The sequence below is a fragment of the Gracilinanus agilis genome, chromosome 4 (assembly GCF_016433145.1).
Source record: "Gracilinanus agilis isolate LMUSP501 chromosome 4, AgileGrace, whole genome shotgun sequence".
In the NCBI taxonomy this organism is placed as follows: Eukaryota; Metazoa; Chordata; class Mammalia; order Didelphimorphia; family Didelphidae; genus Gracilinanus; species Gracilinanus agilis.
In genome coordinates this window covers 103,937,135-103,964,662 of record NC_058133.1, presented here as the reverse complement: position 1 = coordinate 103,964,662, position 27,528 = coordinate 103,937,135, and the positions used below count along the sequence as shown (strand labels likewise).

Genomic DNA, 27,528 nt, shown 5'->3' with positions numbered 1-27,528 from the left:
AGAGAAAGTACATATGTAGAAAGAGGCAATTGTTAAAAGCAGATAGAGCTTTTGGGGATTTCATTTCTAGCATCTTGGACTCACCTTTGGGAGTCCTCCATCTCTTATACAACTCCTCCTCCCCTTATCTGCAAAGCTTTAATCAAATGCAGATGCTTGTCAGGATGGGGTGTTTCTGTTTTCCAACTCCCCTAGGGAGCAGATTTCAGCACTCTTTTCCTTTCCTGTCTTCCGCTGGAAAATTTCACATATATCCCAACCTCCTTTTCGAATTTCCTTTCCCTGTCCCTACTTTATTCTATATCCTTTCCATATTGATAAGATGGTTATTGCAATGCTTCCTCTCAGTAATTTAATATAACTTGAGATTTAAGGCATGGATCAAGTAGAAGTTAAGTTTCTTTAAGTATCCACCAAGAGATAGCCAGTAACACCTATGGGAAAGGAATGATTTCAAAGGACAGCTCTATCACATGTCGCATATTACCTAACCAATAGATCAAAGGGTCACAGATCAGGAGGCTTCCAAAGCCCCCAGGCCAGTCCCTTCATCTTACAAATGAGAAAACAAAGGCCCACGGAGGTCAATTGGCTTGCCCAAGGTTTCATAGGACCAGGCAGAGTCAGGACTTGAACTCCAATCCCCTGGGTCTAAATTCTGAGCTCTTTTCTACCTTGCCATGAAAGTTCAGATCATCGAGTTTCAGGCTAGGGTTCTTGCCCCAACTAAGTTGCAACTCACTTTCTGGTACACTGACCCATGTGTTCTTTGCCTTCTCTTGACCTCCAGATTAGGGAAAATGATGCCCAGATTTCATATTACAATGAGGAAACACTCTTTCCATGACATTGCATTATGTGGTCTCTCCCCATCCTTGATACGGTACTGACTGCTGGATGGGACACAGACCTGGTCAGAGGTGGAATAGGAGCCAACATCCTTCAACTCTTGAGCCAATAGGCTTTCCACTACTCCAGAAGAGGCAATTTGATGTAGACAGGAGAGTATCAACAGAATGTATCCTTGTGTAGTGGAAAGAGCCTAAGATTTGGAGTCTTTGACTTTGCCGGGGAACCTTTATAAATCGTTTCATCTCTTTTTCCTACTGCACAGTGAAGGTGTTTGGATAGGAAAGGGGGGGTTCTTAATTTTTTGTGTCGTAGACTGCATGGGCAGGCTGGTGAAACCTATAGACCACTTCTCACAATAATGTATTTTAAGTGCATGAAATAAAAATGTGTAGGATACAAAAGAAACCAATCCTATCAAAATGGAACTTTAAAATACATCATTTCTTGGTTTACAGGTTAATAGCCCTTGGGGATGATCTCAAAGATTCCTAAGCCTTTTTTAAAAAAATCTTTATCTTCTGTCTTAGAATTAACTTAGTTCCAAGAAAGAAGAGAGATAAGGACTAGGCAATGGGAGTTAAGTGACTTGCTCAGGGTCATGCAGCTAGAACTTATCTAAGGCCAAATTTGAACACAGAACCTCCTGTCTCTAGGCCTGGCTCTCAGTCCACTGAGCCACCTAGTTGGCCCTAGTCACTAAGATCCACAAGCGTGGGAGAAATTCCTGAAATTCAGGGAGAGGACATTGGAGGAAGAATCCTTTAGTAAAAGTAGCAGAAATCAACTATTGCCAAATCTCTTCACTCATTTCCAAGGATTTTTTTCCCCGTGAGAGAATATCTGTGATTACATAATAGCAGTTCATGGGAAAATAAAGTCACATTTCAATTGTTCCCCTAATAGCTAAGGTGTGGGAACAGAGGCACCACAGAACAATCAAACTCACATTTCTTACATGCCATATTCTGGCATTCCCAGAGTTGTAGTTTAGGGATCATCCTAGCCAACCCCCTTTCTTATATTATCTCATGTCATAATGGTTCAGGTATCAGGTTGGAAGTCTTCAGAGAACTTCCTGGGTTTGAATGCTGGGTCTTACTCTGGGACTTGCCCAAGGTCACACATCTAGTGTCTGAGGCCAGATTTGAACCTAGGACCTCCAGTCTTTAGGTCTGGCTCTCCATCCACTGAACTACCCAGCTGCCCCCCCAAAGTAGTATTTTTAAGTAAACGTAAGCTTGTCAAGGATACTGGCCATCTTCTACTACTTTCATAATCTCAGGCCCCCCATTCCCATTGTGAACAGTGACTCACTGGGCTGGCTTTCAAATTGACCCAATTGAAATTTTGTTTTCTGCCTTTTACTACCAATAAAAATCTATTGAGCACAGTGCTCAATAGTGGAGAGGACAGTTAGAAGATATGAGTTCGAATGCCAAACCTGTGATCTCATTGCTATAAGGAATTCCCATATGAAGAAACTTTCTACCAGTGCAAGTCTTAAGAGTTGTTTAGAGCACTTAGAGGATAGAGAAGTACTCAGGAACTGAACCCACAACTTCCTCTATGCACTTTTCCATGATGCTTCTCTGTAAAATGGGTTATTTGTAGCATCTGCCTCTCAGGGCTATTGTGAATGTCAGGTAGATATTTTTTCTTACCTTTTAAGAAACTGGAAGGACAAGCTTGTGCCAATGCCTAGGAACATGGATTTAGAGCTGGAAAGGAAGAAAGGACCTCAAAAGCATGGAGTCTAACCTTATTGTAAAAGTAAGGATAAACAGACTCAGAATGGTGAACTCTCCAAAGTGATACAGATAGTTAGATTAAGGTGCCATTTGAACCCAGATCCCCAAATTCCAAATTCACTATTCTTCATATTCCCGTCATAGGACCCAGAGCTAATATTTATGGTTACAAAAATCCACAGGACCTTGGGCATAGCAAAATGCCTGGTAACATAGTAGGTGCTTTCTGTTTGTTAACTGAATTAAACATTGGCTATAATTCTCCCAAAGACAATCCCCCCATTCCAGAGAGGAAACAAGATTGAGTGTCTAGTGTGTCTCACCATAAGATGGGTTTTCTTCCCTCCCATTTCCCATCAAGTCATGAGGAATTCCTAGCTCAATGCATCTTTAAGATCTTGCCTTCTCTCTGGCCATTCCTTTCCTCCCTCCGTAGATACCCTTATTAACTGCCCACCCCCCTCCAAGTCCCCCCAAGCACCTTTGACTCCACCACCATCACCTCAATCCTATCCAATGACAAAAACTCAAGACCCTAAAGAACAGACAGCCAAAGCCATAGGTTAAAAACAAAAGCAAAAACTCAAAAGATGTTTTATTGCAACTTTTTGATCCATTCTGGAGACAAGAAGAGTGACCAGGAGTCCCAGGGTCCAGTTTCACCACCTTATTTAGCCCCTGCAGCAGATGGGGGTAATGGGAAGAACCAAACCCATCCAGGTCCAGGGGGTGGCCATGAAATCTGTCCTTACTGGCCTCAGAACAATTGTCTTTGGTCTTGGTCCTCACACGTAGACAGAGGTCAAGGAGTGTAGGGGGGACAAGGGGTATCACTGAAAAAATAAGATTTCTATTTACATATTACATATTTATATCACATAAATTAGGGAGTGCTCTGACCCACGACCCGCGCAGTCCAAGCGTAGGAAAAAGGCAGGCCTGGAGGGAAGGTGCTGGCAAGTCTTCTCTCTATGAGGGCTTCTTCTAGAGGCCACCCATGTTCCCCTCCAAGTAACGCCAGTCCAGGGCTCTTCGAGAAAAGGGTCCTCGGCTCTCCTCTGACATCCAGGATCCCAGCTCAGAGAGACCTCTTGGTTTCAGTCAGCAGCACCACGGCTGAGTCCACTCACAGGGTTTGTAATTCCAAGAGGAAAGAAAGGAGGGAGGGGCCCAAGGTCTCCATATCCCATGACAACTGTGGACAACAAACCCATGGCAGGCCAAAGTTCAGTTTCACTCCACTGGGGCACACCCATCGGCTTCCAGCGCCGCCAACTTGGGTACCCTCCCTCCCTCTTAAGGGGCTTGGAGGGCTGGGGGTCCAGGAACGCCTGAACAAATCTCTGGTCCAGGGGGGGGCAAGCTCATTGCTCCCCCAAGTCCCTCGACGGCTCTCCCCTTTAGTTCCGGCTCAAGACGACCTCCTCCTCCTTCCAACCACTTGAGTTCTTGCCAAATTTATAGACTAGTCTGCGACCATCGACTCGCTCTAAGATCTCTCGCTTGTAGTAGTACCTGTTGTGGCAGGCAGTGGGGACAATCAAATAAAGCAAGGAACTCGCTCTCAGATTCCCTATCGTTCCTCCTCTGTGAGGGGGTGACTTTGGCTAAGTCCTTTGAACGCTCCCCCCCCCCCCAGGCCTCATTTATCTCCTCTATAAAATGAAACCAGCAGCTGGAAAGGGTCCTTAGAGGTCATCTAATCTAACCCCTTCATTTTACAGATAAGGGAACTAACTTATGACCCAGAAGGGTTAAGTAATTTGCCCAGGGTCACACACACAGTAGTCAAGATCTGAACCTAGGCTCTGTTTCTAAATCCATGCTCTCTCATCCTTCACCCCAACATTTCCCCCTAGTGTGTCTCCCCTCTACTTAAAAGACTCCCTTCAGCCCAGCGAGCTTTGGTCCCATCTCAACACACAGCTCCATTTTTTCCCCCTCTAGTTTTCCATACTCTTCCCTCATCTTTTCCCCAACTATCTTCTCTTCTAAACTTCTAAAAGGTAACCTCCGCTCTTCTCCCATTTTCCTTCCCACTAGCCTCTTACTCCTTAACCATATGTGACCTCTCCCTTCCTCCAGGAAGCCTTCTGAGGCTAACCTGGCTCAACACTGGTCAATGTCACCATCCCTTTTTTTTCTTGCTTATGGCCAGTTTCTGTCCTCATTTCTGTCTCAAGACTTGTGTCCTACATAGCAGCCTGGTTTGGGGACATGTGTGTGTTTTTGAATGATGGAATTAAGAGTTAGAAGGGATTTTAAGCTATTTCCTCCCTACCCTTTTATTTTACAGGACAAGCCACCGAGAGCCCAGAGAAGGGGTCTTCATAACTTAAGGTAGCTTAGCAGCGGCAGACAGTGGCAGAAATGCTAGAGCCCTGCCGTCCCTCTAATACTCCGCCCAGGGCTGCTGCCCCTGTAAAAAATGTACCTATTGGGAGGACACCTGAGCATTCGTTGGGCTTGGCAGCTTGGAAAGAGGACAGGACTTGGCAGTCAGAAGCTCTAGGCTGAAGTCTTGGCTCCAATACCGATTAGCCATGACCTTGTACAAGTCATTCATAAGTCACTCAGGTTACCTTTGTTTCCTTACATGTAAAATCACGAGGTTAGGCACAAAGAGTCAGTAAGGTCCCTTCTGCCTCTCAATAAATGTTCTATACTTCTATGAACCCCATCAAGCTGGGAGGCCCACAAACAAATGATCTGCCCCCCTGCATCTCACTCTACATCACTGGAGAGCTTGCTGGCCCTCTCCCAAGCAGCTCACCTCATAGCACGGCTGAGTTTCTCATAGGTCATGCTGTTATTTTTCTTCTTCTGACCCCACAGCTGGGCCACAGCCTCAGATCGAAGGAACTTGAAGACACCCTCGTGCCGGTTCTCCCACTTCATGAGGCCCTCATTGAGTTCTGGGTGGATGAGGATGTCTCTTATGAACTCCCATAGGTGTGTACCTCTTGGAGCTGTGAAGACAAAACCAGTCAGCCAAGGAGTAGGCAAGACCACCCCTCTGTTCCAAGCCCATCACTCTCAATGGAAGGCAAGAAAAAGCCCCAGGCTTCTCTTCCTTTAACTCACTGAGGTCCCTTCACTGAACCTCAGTTTTCCCAAAGGCCAGTGGAGAAACAGGTGTTCACTGTCCATTCTAGACCGGGAACTAGACTAGATTGGGGCCCCCTGCACCAGGATCCAGATCCAACAATAGCCCCACCCCAAGCCACCCATGTGGCTCATTCACTCCTTGACCTGGCTGGGCAATTTCAGACCTGTCTCCTTTCCTGATTAACCTTTCTTCCCATTCCACTCCTCCCCCCTTTCGCCTTTTCCTTTTAAAAACTTTTTTTTTAAACTTCATTTTATTATTTTTTTAAACCCTTAACTTTTGTATATTGGCTCCTTGTAAGGGTGGACAATGGGGGGGTCAAGTGAGTTGCCCAGGGTCACACAGCTGGGAAGCGTCTGAGGCCGGATTTGAACCTAGGACCTCCCATCTCTAGGCCTGACTCTCAATCCACTGAGCTACCCAGCTGCCCCCTGAAAACCTTTTTTGCCTTAATATCAATTCTAAGACAGAAGAGAGGTAAGGGCTAGGTTAATTGGGGTTAAGTGACTTGCCCAGGGTCATACAACTAGGAAGTATCTGAGGTCAAATTTGAACCCAGGTCCTCCCAATTCCAGGCCTGGTACTTTATCCTAGCTTGTCCCTCTTAACATAATTCCTTACCTACCATTTCTCTCATTTAACTTTGAAGACTTTCCGAAAGGTTCCACTTAGCAAACATACACAGCCACCAGCCCTAACTGCCTTGTGCTTCCTTTGCATTTATTTGTACAATACAAAGGCACTTAATAAATGTTTATTCACTAATTGGTTGGATAAAAGCAATGTAGCTAACAATCTCCTCTTTCTCTGTAATCCAGGTCTCTGTCCCAAGATTCAAAGCCTACAGCTCCATCTTTTCAAGAGCCCCACTGAGAATTCTTTGGGTTTCTTGTGCTCTCTCACTGGTTGCCTTAAGGGTCAGAGAAGACCACAGTAAAAAGGGGAGAATTCATGATAGGATCACTGAGCTATGAGTCAGGAGATTGGAGTCCTGACTCTGCTTAACAGCTTGGGGGGCTTCAAGGCATTGCTTTGTGCCTCAGTTTCCTCATGTGTATAATGGAAGGGCTGTCTGTAGTAGAGAGAGCTCTAAGGTTCCTTCTATCTAGCTCTTACAATCTATGACTCTTTTGATTCCTGGTTCTGCCACTAAAAAACTATGTGACCTTGGGGAAATTTCCTTTCTTCAGCTTCCTAAACTATATAAAACCCAACTTAAACTTAACAGAGTGGATATCCTTAACTACAGTTGACAGATAAGGAAGCCAGTCCAGGCAAAAGTGTAGCTCAACTAAATGTGGCATCAGAAAGCTGAGAAAGGCCCCCACCATTTATCCCTTCTTAGCAAAAACAAGCAACTCTGGGCCACTCCCGAGGCTGCCAAGGGCAGGGAGCATAGAAGACCTATAGGGCCTTACCATGTTTGCTCTTCTTGCTCTCCAGACACTCTCGGCTCTCCTTGCTCAGCTTTCGTGGCCTCCCTCGTTTTCTCTTCCCGTATTTCAGATCCCCTTTCTTATAGTCAGGGAAGTTGTCTTGGGAGAAACAGGAAAATAAGGAGTAAGCTAGATTCCAACTTATTTCCCAGCTATTCTGGAAATGTATTTGAATGTATAAGAATGACATCTGCCAATACTTTCTCTAACATTCCTTAGCCAGGAACTCGAGCAGTCCAGCCTGGAAGTCAAGATTCCTTAGGTCTATTACCATTCCCTTCACTCTTATTAAGTACTGTTTTGCTCATATACTCAAGGCTTCAGGGGAATCTCACTTAGCCTCTCCTCCTATTGGCCAGTCATTTTTTCCCCCACTTGGCTCCTCCAGGTTCCTCCAAAGTCAGCCACCTCCTCCCCCAGTCTAACCCAGACTGCCTCCCTGGAGCACTCCAACCCATTGCTTTCCCCACTCTAGGATCTCTGAGACTCTGACCCTCCACCAATCCCATACTCCACGTACCGCCCATTCTGGCCTTGATAACTTTCCTAGTTATGCCTTTTCTATGCCCTCTCCAGACAGCACCACCACCACTCTCCTCATATAGATCAGGAATTGCCCTCCCACCCTGGGAGAACTACCTCCATACTCCCTAAGTTCTCACTCACCACTGGGAAAAAAGAGTTTGTTGTCTGTGGGATCTAAATCCACGTCGCTCCCACCAGAATCCGAGTGGGGGCTTTGAGAGGTTCCAGTGCCTAGATGGGGGAAGGGAAGAAACAAGGTGAATTCCCTAAGCTAGCAAACAACCTCTTGGCCATCCTCAGAGCTTGTGTTTATCTGAGCCCTGCTGAGCTGTGTTTCTCCTTAGTGGAACCTGCCCTTCTCATAGGAGAGGTCTGGCCTTGGTTTCTCTCCTTTAAAAGGACACTTGGGGTATAGAAAGGCTGAGGGGGGCTTGGGACTCTCACCTGAAGTGGACACATCTGAGCTTCCTGGAGAAGGAGCCCCTGCCCCATAGCTTCCTGGGTAATAGGGACTGGACAACCTGGAGTCATCCAACACATCTTGGTTGAAGGGGCTGCCATGATCTGAGGAGAGAAGATAACAAAGATCAGCTGGCTAAAGCAGGAACTGGGTGGGGTTCTCTGGGAAGGTAGTCAGGCATATTTCCACCAGGGTCCTAGAACCTGTGCTACTGGTGTTGTTCTGGGGGAGGAGAGAAGACACTTGCCTGGGTCCCAGGGACTTTCAAACTTTGCCAGGTCCTAGATTTAGAGTCAGAAGGCTCCTAAGAGATTGGTTTATCCAATACCCTCGTTTCCTTCCCCGCCCAGTTCCTTTCATAAAGGAATCTGAGGTATAGGAGGCTAAATGGTTTGCCCAGAGACCTGGACATTTGGGAGTTCTTGCACCCTGGGCTGGTGGGAGGTCCTCTGGTTAAAAGCTCCTGGGATCAGGTCCGGAAGGGGGGAGATTAAGAAATTAGGTGGGACTCTTACCAAAGGTGATCCAGTCTCCCATGATATCTTGAGAGGTGAGCCCATCCTTCTCCAGGAGCTCAATGATCCAGCTTAGCTCATCAGATGTGCCAGAGGCTAGAGAGAAGAAGGATAGTATTAGGGAAATGGGGGGGATGGGGGGGGTGGGGGGGAGAGGTAGGGGCCAGTTCTGTCAGGTTATCTCAGCAGAGCATTTTAGGAGCCCCTTTCCCCCTTTTCCCAGGGATCTATGATCTGTTTGGCTCTTGATTGGGAATCTAGTCTCTTTTCCACCCAAGGCCTTACTTTCCTTAAATTTATCCCCAGCACATGGCTTAGTTTATACTAAAACTCAGGCTCCTACTTAAATATGCCATCATACCAAGACCTGGGACCCCTATTAGTGAAACCAAGGAGAGAATCAAACCCCCAATATCCCAACCTGCCCTCCAGGTTGACTGTTGGAGCCTTGAAGATTCAGGGGCTGTGCTCTCTGTGGGCAACTCAACTGGTGGCTCTTAACCCTGGGCTATGTGGGGGGACATGTCGTCAGCACCCTCCCTATGACTCACAGAGATCTTGCAGCTGGGCATAGAGCTCATCCCCCAGGGGTCCAAAGACCTGGCCCAGCTCTTCCTGGGGGCAGCTGCACAACGTGGCCCCGTCCATATTGCATCGAGAAAAGTCAATGGCGCTAGCATCATATTTATTCTTCTCCACCTGATAGCTGATCCATTCTAGAACCTGGGCCTTTGACCACAACTGGGGCAGCATCCCTGACCAGCTGGCTTTGTCTAACAAAGGAAGAGGGCACTAGGTTAACGGGAAGGGGAAGCGGATGCCCAGTCTCACCTCTACCTCACACTCTATCCCCATTGGCCTCGGACACTGGCCCTGTTCTAGTAGTACTTCATCATTTTGGCCATCCCAGCCCCAGCCCCATCTCCCCCTCAGAAATCCCTCTCTCTAACCTTTCGGGAATCTCCATTATGCCCTTTTGGGAGATGAAGGTATTAAGACCCTGGACCAGCCCTCTGGATGATTTCATTCCACTTCCCCAGGTTCTCCGAGCTCCCAGGACCCACCTGTGCCCTCTAGGGGCATCGGAGGATTGCTCAGAGTCAGCACTAGGTCGTCACCTCCCAAGGTGGTGGATGAGGCCGGAGTTGGGTCTTCTGCCTGGTACATGGCGCTGATATAGTTGCTGAAAATGTTGCTGATCTCACAGGATGCGGCCATGAGGTTCCCCTCCCTGTGGTTAAAGTCGCGGAGGGAAGAAAATCTCGAGTTAGAGAGCAGAGCCCAAACTCCTAATTGGATTGGCCATTAGGCACTTTCTGCCCCCCTGATCGGAGCTCAGGGGTTTGGGCAACCCTGGGCACAAACCCCACAAAGAGCCCATTTCTATTCTCCCTTTAAGAAGGCCACTACCTCCCGCCCCCCACGGGAGAATTAAAGAGTTTCTATTCTAGAAGGAATTCAATTCTCCCAACTACTCTTCGTGGAGATGTGCAAAGTAAGGTCGCAGACAGATGAAGCCACTTGGCCAAGGTCATTCATCCAGTTAGTGGAAACAACAGAGAAGATAACAGCCAGGAGGCCAGCCTTGTCTCTGCTCCAGTGGATCGGGGGAGCGCCAGCATCTCCCAGACCCTTGGGACTCGCATCAAGACTCCCAGGACGATCCCGAGATTAGGGCTGGGAATCAAGGTCGAAAAGAAACGGCAGAGCGCTGTGGGCAGGCAGCTGGTCTGGCACCTAAGGACCGATCTACCGCCTGCTGAGACCGAAAGGTCTGGAGGAACCTCCAGTCCAGGTCGGGGGAGGAAAAGCAGCCATGGCTCTGATGCGGACCTCGCCTTCTCCAGACCCCAAGCGCTGGGGCAGTTGGGGACTGGGAGACGTGCCGAAGGACCCCTCAGACCAGAAGCCCCCGCGCACAGACTCGGGCCCCTCTGAGGGGCTTGGGATTCCCGACCTTGACACAAGGCAGTAGAAGAGCAGAAAATCCCTCCTGCACAAAAAGGGGGGGGGGCGTGTGGCCACCCCGCTCGCTTACGTCCTACAGTAAATCCCTGGGAAGCTGGGGCCGGGGTGACTTGGGGACCTACCGGAGTGCGGGCCCGGGCACTGAGGGCAGGCGTGAGGGGCAGATAACAGCAGCGGATAATCCAGGCGGCAAGCGAAGGCCAACAGGTAACTGCCCAGCGTAGGACCGGCTCGCGGAGCCCCTTCGCCCTCCGCCCTAAATAAACCCTAAGGCGGGCTCCTCCCAGAGCACAAGCATTTTATAGGCAGCTGGCTGCTGTAACCTGAGCTGCTGAGGCGGGCAGCCTCATTGGACCAAGGGGATTTCCTGGCCCCGGGACCCAGGCTCCCTGCCCTCTGTGATTTGCATATTATTCGTCCCAGGCTGGCTGGCAGGCGGGAGGGAGGTGCTGGGAAATCTGGCTAGGCTGGTTTAATGATTGTCAGTGTCTGTCATCCCTCACCCTCTGGGCTGGACACTGCTACCGTGGGGGAAAACTGACATGGGGGGGAGGTGTGATGGCTTCCTCTGGGGGTACCACCCTCAGACTCAAGAAATTCCTAGGGGGCTCAAAGCTGGGAGGGCTTGGGTTCGAACTTGGCCTCAGACATTTCGTGCTGTGTGACCCTGAGCAAGTCACTTAACTTCCATTGCCCAGCTCTTACTGCTTTTCTGCCTTGGAACCGATACACAATATTGATTCTAAGGCGGAAGGTAAGGTTGGTTTTTTATCCTCTTACCTATATAGTTATACCTTATACCTCCTTTTTCGTCTTAGAATCAATGTTGTTCCAAAGCTCTTAATTTCAAGGCAGAAGAACGGTAAGGGCTAGGCAATGGGGGTTAAGAGACTTGTCCGGGGTCACACAGCCACGAAGTGTCAGAGGCTGGATTTGAACAGGTAAGGGTATTTTTAAAAAGGGGGGGGGAGTGGGCAGTGGGCTGGGTTTGGACTCCTAGTTGTTCCCAGAGTCTTCTTAGTAAGGGAGTTGGGTGGAGGGCTGCTGTTCTAGGACTAAACTGTGAAAGGGACCCTAGGGGTGTGTACACCACTCTCCTTTATATTGCAGTTCAGTCCTTGGAGATCTTTAGTGGGTGGAAAGCTAAAAGTTGCTCAGGCTGGGATAGTCCTTGCCTCTAGGAGAATTTGGAGGCATCTTGTGTTAGTCGAGGAACCTGATAGACATCTTTTGCCTGATTCAGAGCTCTGTCTGCAGCTGCTTGTGGGGAGTAGAATGGAGACCGCTCAACCTAAACCCACTCAGAGGAAACCCGAAGGGCTTTGGGCACTGTCTCAAAACCTGCCCCATCAGAAGATCTTAAACAGAGTCCGGGTCACATCACTTATTGTGTGGCCATGGCGAGACCCTTAAACCTCTCGGAACCTCAGCTTCCCCATCTGCTAAGTGGACGGTATTGCCGGGTTTAATAGCCGTCTCAACTCAGGCAATGAATTACAGAAAGGATTTTGGGGGAGGTTGGTTGTTTAACAATGCTCCACATCAGTACGGGACTATTGCTTATTATCACTTTTTTTCCCCTCTCAGAGACTTTCCTTCCCAAAGAGGCTGGGGGCAGCCTTCCCCATTTTTGCTTGCCTTCCCGTCTCCTCCCCCCGCACTTCCATCTACTCCGTAGTTCATCCCCCATCTATCCCAACCCCTCCTACGCTCCAAGGATTTGCCGATGCTTTCCTGCTGCCCCCTGGTGGTCAAAACTTCCCCAAGCGTTTCACAGGTCCTTCCTTGGGGCTGGAATTGGACTGGAAGACTGGAGAATCCGCCCCCCCCCCCCCCCCCAGTTCTGAGTGCTAAAGTTCCCTGCTCACAGTGGGACCAAGGACAAACCCCCTCTCCTCCCTGGGATCCACATTGGTAGGTGGAAACTGGAGGAGATGAGACAGAACACCTGAGGGCTGGAGTGGCCTCTCCCTCCCTCCAGGTATTGTATGTGTGTGCATATATAAATAAAGAAATATAGGTATACAGCATGTACTGCATACACTGGCTATACACACCTTATATACACATACTATATACACTCTCCTTTAAACATTTTAAAAAATAATAATTTATTTTTTAATATTTTCCCATGATTCCATGATTCATGTTTTCTCCCTCCTCTCTTCCCTCTTCCCTCCCAGAGTTGACAAGCAATTCCACATGTATATACACTATATCCACCTATCTATCTATCTATCTATCTATCTATCTATCTACACACACAGACACATACATACATATAGATACTCATCTATAGAGTGGTTTCCTAGTAGCCCTTCCCAAAAGGCAGTGCCTCTTTCAGGCATTTAATTGTTCGAATTAAATGAAAAATTGTCTATTAACAAGCATTTATTTTCTCTCCCCTCCCTTAACCAAAAAAAAGAAAGAGAGAAAGAGAAGAGAAGGAGAGAGAAAAAGGGAGGAGAGAAAGAAAGAAGAGAGAGAAATAAAAGAAAGGAAGGAAGGAAAGAGAGAGAGAGAGAAAGAGAAAGAAATAGTCCTAGAAATCTAGAAAAGCAAAAGCAAATGAGCTATATCCAGAAACGTGGAGGCAGACAGGCAGGCAGCTGTACTCCTATCTAAGTTTGCCTTCCAGACAGTGGCAGCCAGAATGCAGAAGGAGTCCTTTGGTGGGAGAGTTTTACTCTTTTAGTGACAGCCACAAACTGGCTGTATGTCTTTGGGTAAATCATTTTCCTGTCAGAGGCTATTTCTTCTGATACCAAATGAGAAGGATGAACTCTTTAAGGCCCCCTTCTCTTCAGATAGTCTGTGATTGAGAGCCCTGGGAGGGTCCCCAGGAGGTTTTGTTTTTGGTCATGAGCCTAAGGGCACTCTTCTCTGAAGTTCCTGGGAGATTGCATCCGGCAGCAAAGGAGTTAAAGCCCCAAGCCTCACTGGGCCAGGGGTGGCAGGGAGCAGCCTGGGGCTCTGGTCATAGGATTTTCCCCAGCCCTTCAGGGGGCCTCCCCCAGGAGCCTGAGGCAGGCACACCCTCCACCTACGACTCACCCTGGAATGTGGGAGAACCTGCTCTGGGCCCTAGGGACTTGCTCAGTAGCTCTTTGCCCTGAGGAGAACCCTGATGGGCCTCCTATGGAGGGAGAAAGAGGAGAAGGGAGAGTCTTTGACTCAGATGGCCAAAGCTCAGGGGGGGCTCAGAGCCCTGGGTCCAGTGTGTTTATTTAAAACTAGATGAGGAAACTGGAGCCCCCAGAAGAGAAATGATTTGCTCTAGCTAACATGGGTCATAATTAACAAAGCCTTGATTTGAACCCAGGCCATGTGGTCTGACTCCAACTTAAGGCCGCCTGGGCATTCTCTCCACTACACCAAGAGGATGGCTAGGGGCTCTGGCTGCAGGCCCAGGCCCCTCTGATCATTTGGCCCTGCAGCTGCCTCAGGATGATTGAGAAGAGGGACTAGGGAGGAAAGAGAAGACAGGTTTGGGTTGGAAGTCAGTTTCACGGAAGGGAGGAGTTCTGGAGTTGTAGAAATAATGACAATAGTTAACATGGAACACTTCAAAATTTACAAAATGCTTCATACACATTATCTCATTTGGTCCTCACAAAACCCCTGGGAGGTAGGTGCTACTATTATCCCCATTTTACAGATGAGAACGCTGAAGCCAGGCTCACACGACTGGGGTCTGAAGCAAGATTATATTTCAGGTCTTCGTGGATCCAAGTCCAGCACCACACTACCTAGCTACCCCAAGGGGTAGAGCAGATGGAATGAGCCCTGGGCCTCAGAGCTCTCCCTTCCCTTCCCCCTCTGGTACCCTCTCCCTGCCATTCCAAGAACGGTTCATTATGTTCCTTCAGTAGTCCAGTCTGTCCCCAAGAGCGGGGCAGCATGAAAAGGAAAGAAACTGAAGTACACAGTGGGGAGGGGGGGGAGAAAGGGGGAGGGTGATAGTGTAGGGGATTGACTGATGTCCTGGATAAAGGGGAAGAAAGTGGGAACAGTGGTACCACTTAGCCTTGGGGACTATCTTCTTCTGTGATGGGGAAAAGGAGAGACAGGGAGAGACACAGTGAAGAAAGGAGAGAGAGAGAGAGAGAGAGAAGGAGAGAGAGAGAAGGAGAGAGAAAGAGAGAGGGAGGTAGAGAAAGAAAGAGGGAAGGAGAGAAATAGAGAGGGAGAGACAGGAATGGAGAGACACAGTGAAGGAAGGAGAGAGAGAAGAGAGGGAGGGAGGAAGGGAGAGAAATAGAAGAAAGGAGAGGGAGAAAGAAGAGAGGGGGAGGGAGAGAAGGAGAGGGAGAGAGGGAAGGAGGAAGGGAAGAAAGAGAGGGAGAGAGGGAAGGAGAGAGACAGAGAGGGAGAGAGGGAAGAGGGAAGGAGACAAAGTCAGAGAAAATCAGAGAGAGAGGAAGAAGGAGGAGAGAAGAGAAGGGTAGAAGGAGGGAGGGAGAGAAAAAAGGAGGGAGGGAGGGGAGAGAGTAGGACAGAGAGACAGAGAGATGATGATGTTTAGAAGTTTACTGAATGAAGGCAGCTCAGGAAGTTCAACTCTGTTGGCCTGAGCCCTCTTAGTGAAGGAGGAGGAAGGTCATCTGCTGGGGATGTGGGAGCTAAAGCTCTGACTCTGGAGCCCAGGAGTTAGAGACAGCCTGGGTTCACAACCTCTGACTCCCCAAGCCTTACAACTTGTGTAACACTGGGTGAGGCATGGGAGCCCGCTGGGCCTCAGTTTCCTCATGTGTAAGATGAGGAAGGTCAGATTCGATGGCTTCTGAGCTCTCTCCCTGTTCCAAGTCTAGGGTTCTAAGCCAGGGGGAGGCTGGGTACAGTCACAGGGGGGATTAGGATGCCAGGGGAGTGTTATCCAGTCTACAGGAATTTATTAAATTGATTTATCATTTATTATGTATTAACTATGGTGTTAAGGAAGGCCTGGAGACACCAGCCATTGGCCCCATGAAGCTCACATTCTAGTAGGGGAGATCATGTGGGTAGCGGGTGCAGCATGAATAGGAGGTGATGGCAGAAGGAAGGGGGTGTTGGGGGGTGGGGGGGATGGTGGAGAAGATCAGGAAAGGCCCCTGCAGAAGGGGTTTGAGCCTTGTTCATGACCTGTTTTCACCTTCAGCTTTTCTCCCAGGAATCATTTCCAGAATTCCTTTTCCCTTACCCAGGGTTTCTCCTGAGAACTTAAGAAATGAGGTGGCATCTCTCCCTAGAAAGGTCCTTAGATGTTCTTCAGACATTTGAGCTTTGGATATGGGAGAGGTTTTATTTAACCTGTCAAAAATATAACTTTCTGTTCATTTGCCGAGGTCATCAAACAATTCTCTTCTCTAGATAGAGTACTGGAACAGAAGATGAGAAGACCTGGGTTCAAATTCTGCCTCTGATGCAAGTCACTTAAATTTCTTAGAGCCTTCATAGAAATGGGATTGCAATATTCAGCATATAGAGTTTCTACACAGCTCAAATGTACTATCTGTACCATGGTGTGTTTTTTAAGAATAATGGGTCAGGGGCAGCTCAGTGGCTAGAGAGTTAGAGACCAGAGTCTGGAGGTTCTGGGTTCAAATCTGGATTCTGACAATTCCTTGCTGTGTGATCCTGGGCAAGTCACTTAACCCCATTGGCCTAACTCTTCTCATTCTTTTGCCTTGGAACTATTATAGTATCACTTCTAAGACAGAAGAATAATAATTGTTTCTGTTTTGTTTTTTTAAAAGAAGAATGGAATCTTGGGGCACCTGGATGGCTCAGTGGATATTAGAACACCAAACCTGAAGTCAGGAGGACCTGGATTCAAATCTAGCCTCAGACACTTCCTAGATGATGACCCTAGGTAAGTCACATAACCCCATTTGTCTACTCCTTGTCCTTTTGTCTTAAGAGTTGTTACTGACAGAAAGGGGTTTTAAAAAATAAAAGAAAAATGGGACCTTTATTTCATTCTTTGACCTCCTTGAGACTGAGACGCCTATCACCCTTGCTCAATACATGAATGACCAGCACATTTTATGCAAACTGTGAAGTACTCCATAAGGTTGGTTATTATGTGTTCATATATTCTACAAGACTTAATGAAAAAATCAGTGCAATTTGCTTCCTAGCACTCATGGGTCCTTGATGGACTGATGCTTCTTTAATGGGACCCTGAAGATGGAATAGCTTATACTGTGATTTTTTTCTCTAGGTTCAAGTGAGGCTGAGTATTTCTGTCTCATTCCAAATCATGAACTTAGAGCTGGAAAGGACCCTTGTGGTGAGTTAGTCTCCTGATTCTCTGGACTTTTTTCTCCACGTGTGTTCCAGCAGCCTTCTCAAACTGTGGCCCCTTCCTCTGATGGGTCAGTTCCTCTTAGAACCTCCATTTTAAGAAAAATACAAGGTCTGCCTTGTCTACTCCTTGATTCCTGATTTCCTTGACTTCTTTCTTCACCAAGCCCTTACACAGGTACCTTCTCCATCCTTTCTCTGACTTTCCACCTTCCTTTTATGTGCTATGTTCTCCCATTAGAGTGTCAGCTCCTTGAGGGCAGGCACTTTTTCTTCCCCTTCTCCCCCTTTCTATTTGCATTCCCAACACTGAGCATGGTGCCTAGGGCATGGTAACTACTTAATAAATGCTCATTGACTTGATTTTACTCCCTTCCATGATTGAGATCCTGTCTCAATTGTTGAAACACTCATCTCTCTGCTGATAGCTGCCAGATTTCACAGGGATGTCCATCCCTGTCCTCCCAGAGTCTTGGGTATTTTTGTGTCTATGTCTGCTACCTGCTACTTTTTTTTTTTTTTTTAATGCTTGTTGCCTGCTTTTGCTTTCTATGTCTGCTGCTATGTCTGTGTCTGTCCCCTAGTTTTTATCTGTAGAGGCTTTATACCTAGTTTAAGGTCAGAGATTTTTAAGTCACACTTAGTTTAAAGAACTAACATCTTATTATGTGATTTGCCTTTAGGAGACAGACTTGGCATTCCTGGTATAGATAGAGATGAAGAATCCAAAAGGATAGAAGAAAAGGATAGTTTAGCAGACATATGGGTCCACTTGAGGCTATGTTCCTTTAATCTGTAATGGATGAAATCAGTTCAGTTTTGTGATTTTTTTTTAGAAAATCCAGCTCAGGAGCAAAAGTAAAGAAATTAAGAACATATGATTTATCCAGGGATGAGAAGTCACAGGTTGGGAAAGAAGGAAGACAAAAGAGGCAAGGAATTCTGGGAGAATAGATAATGAAGCAGAGAGACCAGTCATGGGCAGGGAGTCAAATGAAGTCAGAGTGAGAGCTTTGAACCTGGAGAAAAAAAAAAATGAGTCAAGGGATCAGAGACCATACAAGGATTAAGAACTACAATGTTTTACAAGCAGATAAAGACAGCAGCCAAAGGCAACAACTGGCTTACTTAATAACTTTACGGAAGAAGATAGGGAATGATTATGAAGAGTATCACCTCGTAAAAGAACAAGCAGTAGAGGGAAAAACAAATTTACTGGAAGCTTGGGGAGAGAACTAACCAAGTCAGATCATTGGAGGGTGTTTAAGGATGAACCTGGAAGGAAGACAATAAAAAAGGGAAAAGATCTATTAAGATTTTTATAACAAACTCTTATCCATCAATGACTGTGAAGCTACTGCATGTGAATTCTTAGATTACAGTGGCTGATGAGCAAGTAGAAATAGAACCAAAAAAAAAACAAAGACAGGAAGGAGAGCTGGACTAGTTACACAGAGGAAGTTCATGCTAAAGGCAAATAAAATTTTAAGGGCATTGAAAATCATTATTCAGTAAATATGTCAAAATCAAACAAGATTCTTTGAAAAAGTGATAACAGATTTATTTTGATAACCTTCTTTTAATATTAAATGAGGAGTGAATTAGGAAGTCATATTCTTATCAGAGACATTTGTTACTGCCCTGGAAGATGTCTAGGTCAGTCAGTCAGAATGGAAGAGGGTTTCTCTATTCAAGATGAAATCCTTTAAATCCGGCCTCAGATACTTCTTAGCTGCATGACCCTGGGCAAGTCACTTAACCCCCATTGCCTAGCCCTTGGCTGCTTGTCAGCCTTGGAGCCAATATTTAACACCCATACTAAGAAGGGAAGGTAAAGGTTTTGGGGGGGAAAAAGATGAAGTCCTTTAGATGTTCCTTTTGGCAGACCATGTTATACTAATTGCATTAAACCCAGAAACAGCAAAGCCTCTTAAATGAGGCCTATAATCATTCAGAAGTTTTCAGCCTAACTATCCATACAGGTAAAACCAAATGGAATAATGACTCTTTTCTATTTACCCACTGGGGGAAGGCTCAAAATCTTCTGAAAGATTTATGTCAAATCCCTATAGATTTGAGAAGTGAGATTTTTATTAGAGAATTTGATACAAAGATTTTTTTTCACAACCCATTCTTTTTCTTTTTTTCTAGCTGCATTGATTTTTTTTTTTGCAACCCTCCCCTTTTTTTAACCCTTGCTTTCTATCTTAGAATCAATACTATATATAGGTTCCAAAACTGAAGAGTGGCAAGGGCTATAAGTGACTTGGCCAGGGTGACACAGCTAGAAAGTGTCTAAGGTCATATTTGAACCTTGGACCACCAGGCTGCTCCCAAGTGTAAAACCTTCTTAATGCCATACAATCGAATTTCTCTGTTTTTTATTTTATAATCACTTCTATTCTATATGATTATGATTTTTCCCCTAACCATATTGTGAAAGATATAACCAGTGATTCCCAAAGTGGGCGCTACCGCCTGTGGGTGGGTGCTGTAGTGATTCAGGAGGAGCAGTGATGGCCACAGGTGCATTTATCTCTCCTATTAATTGCTATTAAAATTAAAAAAAATAATAATTTCCAGGGGGCTAAGTTATATTTTTTCTGGAAAGGGGGCAGTAGGCCAAAAAACTTTGGGAATCACTGGATATAACCTTCCATCATCTTCTAATTTTTCCTACAATGTAACCTTTCATCTTTGGATGGCCTGACCATTTGAAGTTTATAATGGTATATGGCAATGGTTCCCAAACTTTTTTGGCCTACTGCCCCCTTCCCAGAAAAAATATTACTTAGCCCCCTGGAAATTAATTTTTAAAAAAATTTAATAGCAATTAATAGGAGAGATAAATGCACCTGTGGCCATCACCACCTCCCTGGATCGCTGCAGCACCCACCAGGGGGTGGTGGCACACACTTTGGGAATCAGGGGTATATGGGTTAAAGATATTTATTTAAATGTAATTCTTTTAGAACTGCTTTCCAATTTCTCCAGTAAAACAAAGAATCCCTCTCCTAGTAGTTGATGTTCTTGGGCTCTTTGAACCCTGGGTCATTATATTTATTTCTAAGTCTTAACTTGTCTATTCTATTTCATTGATCTTCTTTTAAAAAAAAATCAGTGACATAGTTTTGTTTTGTTTTGTTTTGACCTTCCCTCTCAGAATCAATACTATGTATTGGTTTCAAGGCAGAAGAGTGGTAAGGGCTAGGCAGTGGGGGTTAAGTGACTTGCCCAGGGTCACCCAGCTAGGAAGTATCTGAGGTCAGATTTGAACTCAGGTCCTCTGGTCTCTAGGCCCAGCTCTCTATCCACACAGCCATCTAGCTGCCCCTCAAAATAATTTTCATACCACTTTATAGCAGCTCTATTTCTTCCAGCAAAATAATCCTGTACCTGTTTTGGTAGTTTAATTTCCTGACATTTTATCTGTGTCAAAATAATACCAGATTCCTATAATCTTGTAGGGCAAAGACATTTTATGCATTTTGCAGTCACAAAAGATCAAGAATATCAAGGAAATAATGGAAAAAATTATAATTAGGGATGCCTCCCATTAACAGATCTTAAACTTTTATTTCTTGTTCCTCTGCTCTATCCAGTGTTTTGGTGCCTTTTTAAGACATATTAAAGCTTGGAGAAGACTTTCATTGCAGGACATCCTGGGCATTTAAAGGACCAACAAAACTACACAGTCTGCCTCTAAAACAGGGAAAAGTTTAAAAATACAATACAGTTGGAACAAATATATACAGAGGAGAGCCATGCTGAAGATGACCCAAGGCTGAGTGGTAAGACACCAAAATCCAAAGCATCTGAGAGGAGGAAACTCCCAAAAGTAAGTGTGTGTGTGTGTGTGTGTGTGTGTGTGTGTGTGTGTGTGTGTGTGTGTGTGTGTGAAATTTCATCCTCTATTGATACCGAAAAAAATAAAGAATAATAATAACAACAACTAATATAGCACTTGAAGGTTTGTAAAGTACTTCACATATATTATCTAATTTGAACCTCATAACAGCCCTGTGAAGTAGGTGCTGTTATTCCCATTTTATAAATGTAAAAGCTGAGGCTGCCTTCAAACCACTTAGCTGCCTTCTATTGAGAGAAAAATCAATAATTATCCACTTAGATCCCTGTTCTCTTATTGATACAAAAGCTTTTGGAGAGTGCTCTATAAATGTACTGAGGGCATCCTTGAAATGATTAGAAACACAAGGACTTTTTGCAAGCAAAATATTCAACAACATAGCACCTTGTTAGCCATATTCCAATGAACCAAAAGGTGTAGAATGGTGATGGCAAACCTATGGCACGCGTATCAGCACTGACAGACGTAACCATTTTCGATGACACGCGGCCGCATACAGAGAAGTCTGGGGCCGCATGACGAGGATGAAACATTTGCTGTAGTGTAGTGTAGACACTCTGTGCACTAGCGATGACAATTCTACCTATGTTAATTTACCTATTTTGGTTTATTAAATAGTTATAGATTACATTATACATTTTGGTTATTTAAACTACAAATATCATGAAATTATGGTTTTCTTCTCACAGAGACACACCACCCGAGTTATGCTCGTTTTTTTTGGGCGAATTTTGGCACATCAGGCAAAAAAGGTTGCCCATCACTGGTGTAGAAACTGTAAGATCATACAGTGTTGCTTATCATCGATGGAGGAAACCATTTGACTGGGTAGAACAAGTTGTTACCTTACAGCTGTTTTAACAACAAGGTGTCTCTCACTCATACTTCTTCAGAATCATTCAAGTTTCATTGGAACATGCAATAATGGAAATAGCCTTGTTCAATGGGCCCTCTGACAGCAATTGGCAGGTGAGGCAGGAGATGGAAACGTTTGCTCACCAAAGGTATTTGCTTCTAGGTAGGAGAATCCAAGTCAAAGAGGGATTCCCTATGGAGGATGGATGAGATTCTCTAGATGTTCCTGCTTTCATCATATCTCTAGAACACTACCAAGACTCAAAGACACCTGTAATAACTCAGAGAAGTTTCCATCCATATAGATGCTTAATTGCCTGCACATCACTTCTTTCTTTTTTTAAACCCTTGCCTTCTGTCTTAGAATCAATACTGTGTAATGGTTCCAAGGCAGAAGAGTAAAAAGGGCCACGCAATGGGGGTTAAGTGACTTGCCCAGGGTCACAAAGCTGGGAAGTGTCTGAGGCTAGATTTAAACCCAGGACCTCCTACCTCTAGGTCTGACTTTCTATTCACTGAGCTGCCAACCTGCCCCATAGTATAGATTTCAATGTGTCTTTGGATGGATGACCTATAGAGCTTGTCCATTGGTGTGTGCATATATCTGAGGCAGAGTCCTAATGGATAATGAACCAAAGCCTTACATACTTAGTATTAATTCTAAAACAGAAGAAAAGGATTTCAATATACATTTTAATATATAGAAATAAAAATATAATAAATAATAGATAATAATAGATAAATCTATCTATCTATCTTTCTCCCAGGGTTCTTGTGACAACAAAATAAGATGTTTGTAAAGTGTAAATCTTAAAAAGATATACCAAATTCTCTCTTTTTTAACCTTGATGATTGCTGTTTTCCTCTCCCTTTTTGAATCATTTGCTGATGGCTGGCAAATTTTATTGTTTCTTTAAGAAAAATAGTCCTTGATTTTATTAATTCCATTCCCCCCCCCCAATACAGTATTTATTGACATTCAATTTATTGCTTCTTTCATTTTGTCTTGAGTGAATGGAGGAAAAGACCATTAAACTCAGAGTCAGGAGATCTGGGTTCAAAACTTGATTCTGACACTTGCTAGCTGGGTGACCATAAGCAAGTCACGTAATGGAACTTCCATCATCTGTAAAATGGGGGAAATAACACTTGTAAGGAAACTCCAGATGAGGAAACTCTATACCAAAGTGGCCTAGCATCATTTTGTTTTTTGTAACCAGGGCTAGGCACTTTTTATTGCTCAAGGCAACTCTCTAAAAAGCTCTCTTAGCTTTGAATTGAAAGGTTTAATCTGGTAAAAGAAGTATTGGCGGGTCCCCTTAAGCTATGGATTTGCATAGATAATGACTCCCAAATGTACAAGGCCCCAGGCATAAATGAAAAAGGGACCCCACAGAGCTATCCTGGGGGCTAAATTTATCAATAGTGTATAAATTCTCCTCTGCAAGTAAGCAGTCAGGACCATGAACAGGGGAAGCTGTCATTCAGTCTAACATCCCACCCACACTGCCACATAGTCACAGCTGGGTCATTCTCTTTAGAAGCATGACTCATTTAATTAAGACATTTTCTGAGTCTTACCTCAGCCTGCTTGGCCACTCCCTTTTCTTGGCTCTCCCTGGGTGTAGCTTCTTCTATCATCTTTAATTAAGTTCTTGATTACAATTTAGATGAGTAAAATCAGAGTAAAAGTTGAGGTGAGTGACCCAGATTGTACTTTCCATCTGAATTCCAGAAAAATCTCTCCTCAAATCAGAAGCCCATTTAAAATGCAGTCCATATCTTTCTCCTATCTTCTAGCTTCAAAACCAGATTGGGAAGAAGGCTAATCCGGAATTTCAATGTCTTCTTTAAGCTGCATACATATAGTAAATTCACAAGTAGATTACAAAATGGAGTACAGCTTAAGGTCAAAGCTTCATAGGCAAGCTGGACTCATCTTCCTAGTAGAAGCAATATACCAAAATTCTATGCGGGATAGCTTTTCCTTAAAAATGTATGGAAACTGTTCTTGAGACTTAATTGGCTCAGGGAATGAAATGAAGGCTGTTGATGTGGCTTCCTGGTCCCCTAAAAACAAAAAAACTATAGGGAAGCTGAGACTTGAAGCTTGACAGTTGGACTGGCAGGAGCCATTTGGAGACAGGGAGCTGAATCAATATGGCGCCCTCAATGAATACCCTTGTTGAATATCCTTCCCCTGTAGTAGCCAAGTGATCCCAAGGCAGGCGCGAATCAGGGCTTTCCACTAATATTTCCCCACTCTGCAGCGGTGTCTGGATACTCTGCTTTGGAATCTTCCCATGTTCCTGTTTGTGCATGAAACCTCCAGTGTTAAAACGGTACGTGGCTGAAGTACCCTGGAAACGACCACAGTAAAATTTCATCAGTCACAAACTTGAGCCCCCTGGCAGGGTACGAAGCATCCTGCACATCACATCTCTGTGATTCTTTTGTCTTTTTCATTTTCAAAACTTGTCACTGTTCCAGGCTTTTATCCCCAGCGGACACACCAGACAGATAAAACTATCAGTATTTTGGTTACAGTAAGGAGGCGAGAGAATGTTCTTATTACATTTAATATCATTGGGTCGTATATTTAAAGACAGAAAGGATTCTAGGATCTTCATTTTACTTCCAAAAGAGGAAAGGAGGATCTAGAGTTCCATGTGAGTGGATTGCTCCCTCTCCACTAAGGCACCATGAAGCTTGATTTTGATTTTCTTGTGATATAAAAACTTTGCAATTAAACAGGATTGTTCAATGATTCCCTATGGAGAGACCAGAGAGTTGTTGGAATTGGTTCCTGTACCCAAATATAAACAAGAAACAGCATTTCATGAGATGCTCAATTATCTTGCTTTGAAATGCACAAGCAGAAGGACCATCATGAAAATAATGGCAGCTCTGTCTGTCAACATCCATTGGCAGATGAAGATATTCGGGCATTCCATGAAGAATGTGAAATGATCCTACAAATGGTCTACTTATACATTGACGCTATGGGAGATTCAGTGAAAAGGTGGGTGTCGGGGAGGGGTTTGAAACCAATATTGCAAAATATGGTTCAGGATTAAGAAATAAAAGAGGCCAAAGATTGATTCGGAAATCTCACACATGTATGCCACAAAGACTTTCTTCAATGGAGAAAATTGTAAGAGGTTGGGCATGTTTTAGCATTGAAAGAGAGTACCAAAAAATGAAATTATCTAATCACCCTTTAGGAAATCCGCTCCAAGGTTGGAGCTGGAAGGAAGGAGCTTGATAGAAACGAGGGATTCTAGGAGGGAGAAGAGGAGGAGCCAAATCTACTCACCAGTGTGAAGGCAGGTACACAGGAAATGGAATTCCGTGTATGTGGAGCAGAAAAAAGGTTACTTTTCTGAAAAATAGATTTTTACAGAGTAACGTGCAATCAGGGGGAAAAATGTTGATCGGGACCAGATAGTGAAAGGCATCGGCAAGGAGGAGGGATGCAGCCAAGCTTGTACTTTAGAGCCTTGGAGGGCGGAGGAGAAACTCGGTCCAGAGCCGCTGGCCAGATTATTGACTAGGCAGGAGGTGGCGGCTGTTCCAGAGAAGGGAACCCATTTTGAGCCATTGGGAAAGAAGGATCCAATACAAGATCCCATCTTGTTTCCTGTTGGTTGATTTTTCAAAGCTTTTTTCAAAGGTCTTCCCGATCTCCCCCAGCAATGATTCCCAAACAGAAGGTCCCTCAAAATACTTTAGGACCTCGGGATCATCCACACCTAGTGAGGCATGCTTCTGGGAAGAAATGTGTGGCGAGAGATGTCCTGAGAAAACTCCCAAGAGAACCATTGCCCCTGGCGATGGGAGGCTCCTTTGGATGCTCGCTTGCCCTAGAAATATTGTTGACTGTATAAAGACCCAGAATTCCGCGCGGGCTCCCTTGGCGATGATTGGCCTAAGAAGCCGGAGGAAAGCTCCGACATTTCCGGTCCCAGCTCTGGCGCAGGATTGGAAGGCGGCCCATGGGGGCTCATCCGTTTGTGCTGTGGACGGGCTTGGTCTGGATCTGGAAGAGGATGAACACGAGATCCAAGGAACACGAGGAGGCCGTCTTGTGTTTTGTCCCAGGCTGGATGGTGACCGAGCAGCACCATCTTTCCAGTCCCTGGAGGCCCTCGGGCCATGCTGCATGGCCAGGGATCCTGAAGGGGGTTCTGTGACCATTTTGTTTCTTCCCTCCTCAAGTGAAGGTAGTATTTTTAGGGAGGAATACTCTCCTGTGGCTGTTCCTATCCCCAGGCGCTGAGGTAAGTGCCCTGGGGAGGGAGTTTGTCCAGGGCACTTAATTAAGACTTAATGTGCTCTGAGGTATCACCGCACACCTAGCAGATTGGCTAAAATGACAGCAGGGGAGAGTAATGAATGTTGGAGGGGATGTGGCAAAATTGGGACATTAATGCACTGCTGGTGGAGTTGTGAACTGATCCGGCCATTCTGGCTGGCAATTTGGAATCATGCTCAAAGAGCGATAAAAGATTGCTTGCCCTTTGATCCAGTCATACCATTGCTGGGTTTGTACCCCAAAGAGATCATAGATAAACAGACTTGTACAAAAATATTTATAGCTGCGCTTTTTCTGGCGGCAAAAAACTGAAAAAATGAGGGGATGTCCTTCAATTGGGGAATGGCTGAACAAATTGTGGTATCTGCTGGTGATGGAATACTATTGTGCTCAAAGGAATAATAAACTGGAGGAATTCCATGTGAACTGGAAAGACCTCCAGGAATTGATGCAGAGCGAAAGGAGCAGAACCAGGAGAACATTGTACACAGAGACTGATAAAATCGAATGTAATAGACTTCTGTACTAGCAGCAATGCAATGACCCAGGACAATTCTGAGGGATTTATGGTAAAGAACGCTACCCACATTCAGAGGAAGAACTGCAGGAGTGGAAACACAGAAGAAAAACAATTGCTCGAACACATGAGTTGATGCGGACATGATTGGGGATGTAGACTCGAAACTACCACACCAATGCAACTATCAATAATATGGAAATAGATCTTTATCCATGACACATGTTAAAACCAGTGGAAATGTGCATCGGCTATGGGGGGGGGTGAAGGGGAAAGTAAGAACATGAATCATGTAACCATGGAAAATTTTTCCAAAAAAAAAAATTTAAAAATTAAAAAAAAAAAGAAATGTTTAACAAAGACTTAATGGTGGATGGAGGAGTCCCTTGGGTCACAGCCCTTCCTCTTCTCAGCAGAATGGGGGATGAGGGAAGAGAAGATGTACTGGTAACGGATGGGTCACTAAGACTGGGGGGGTTGACTTTTTGTTAGAATGGTTTACTAAGGGGAAATGACCTTGTCATGTAAGCCTAAGGTAACATTAAAAAAAAAAAAAGTCTCATACCTAATGTCATATCATCAATTCTAGGACAGAAGAGAAGGGCTGGCCATGGGGGTTGACTTGCCCAGGGTCACACAGCTAGACAGTGTCCAAGGTCAAATTTGAACCCAGGACCTCCTGTCTCTAGGAGAGCCCATCCACTGTACTACTTGGCTGCCCAACAAGGTTTTTTTTAAAGCTTCCCACCCTTATGTAGTGAATGTCCTCTATAGATTACTGTAATATGTAGTAAATGCCCATTTATTTTTTATTTTTTTTTTTATACCCTTACCTTCCGCCTTGGAGTGTATTGGCTCCAAGGTAGAAGAGTGGTAAGGGTAGGGGGGGGGGGTCAAGTGACTTGCCCAGGATCACACAGCTGGGAAGTGTCTGAGGCCAGTAAATGCTCATTTAAAAAGAGAACAGAGAGCTTATTGCTATTTTAATTAAGTTTGTTCAATCTGAAATTCCTGTCCTTACTCCTGAGAAGCCTTTTTATGGTGGGATTTTTGTTGATGAATCTAAATTGCT

The 27,528-nt window shown here is 45.1% G+C and overlaps 1 protein-coding gene across 2 annotated transcripts; it reads right to left on the bottom strand.

The window, feature by feature from the left end:
• Positions 1-3,163: 3,163 nt before the first annotated feature.
• On the bottom strand, positions 3,164-10,856 carry ELF3 (E74 like ETS transcription factor 3). Of its 2 annotated transcripts, XM_044671953.1 has the most exons (9): positions 10,736-10,856; positions 9,710-9,876; positions 9,197-9,418; positions 8,646-8,741; positions 8,115-8,234; positions 7,812-7,901; positions 7,128-7,244; positions 5,374-5,569; positions 3,164-4,115 (listed from the first exon to the last, which is right to left on the bottom strand). In XM_044671953.1, the coding sequence occupies exons 2-9, from the start codon at positions 9,861-9,863 to the stop codon at positions 4,001-4,003; spliced, it is 1,110 nt and encodes a 369-aa protein (XP_044527888.1). In that variant the 5' UTR covers positions 9,864-9,876; positions 10,736-10,856; the 3' UTR covers positions 3,164-4,000. The 2 variants fall into 2 exon arrangements, with proteins under 2 accessions (XP_044527888.1, XP_044527889.1); XM_044671954.1 differs by lacking the exon at positions 9,197-9,418.
• Positions 10,857-27,528: the final 16,672 nt, after the last annotated feature.

Coding starts and splice junctions, on each gene's coding strand:
- ELF3 (XM_044671953.1), bottom strand. CDS start 9,863: ATGGCCGCATCCTGTGAGATCAGCAACATTTTCAGCAACTATATCAGC. Junction 8,235..8,645: donor GGGAGACTGGATCACCTTTG/GTAAGAGTCCCA, acceptor TTCTCTCCTCAG/ATCATGGCAGCCCCTTCAAC. Junction 4,116..5,373: donor AAACTCAGCCGTGCTATGAG/GTGAGCTGCTTG, acceptor CTGCCACAACAG/GTACTACTACAAGCGAGAGA.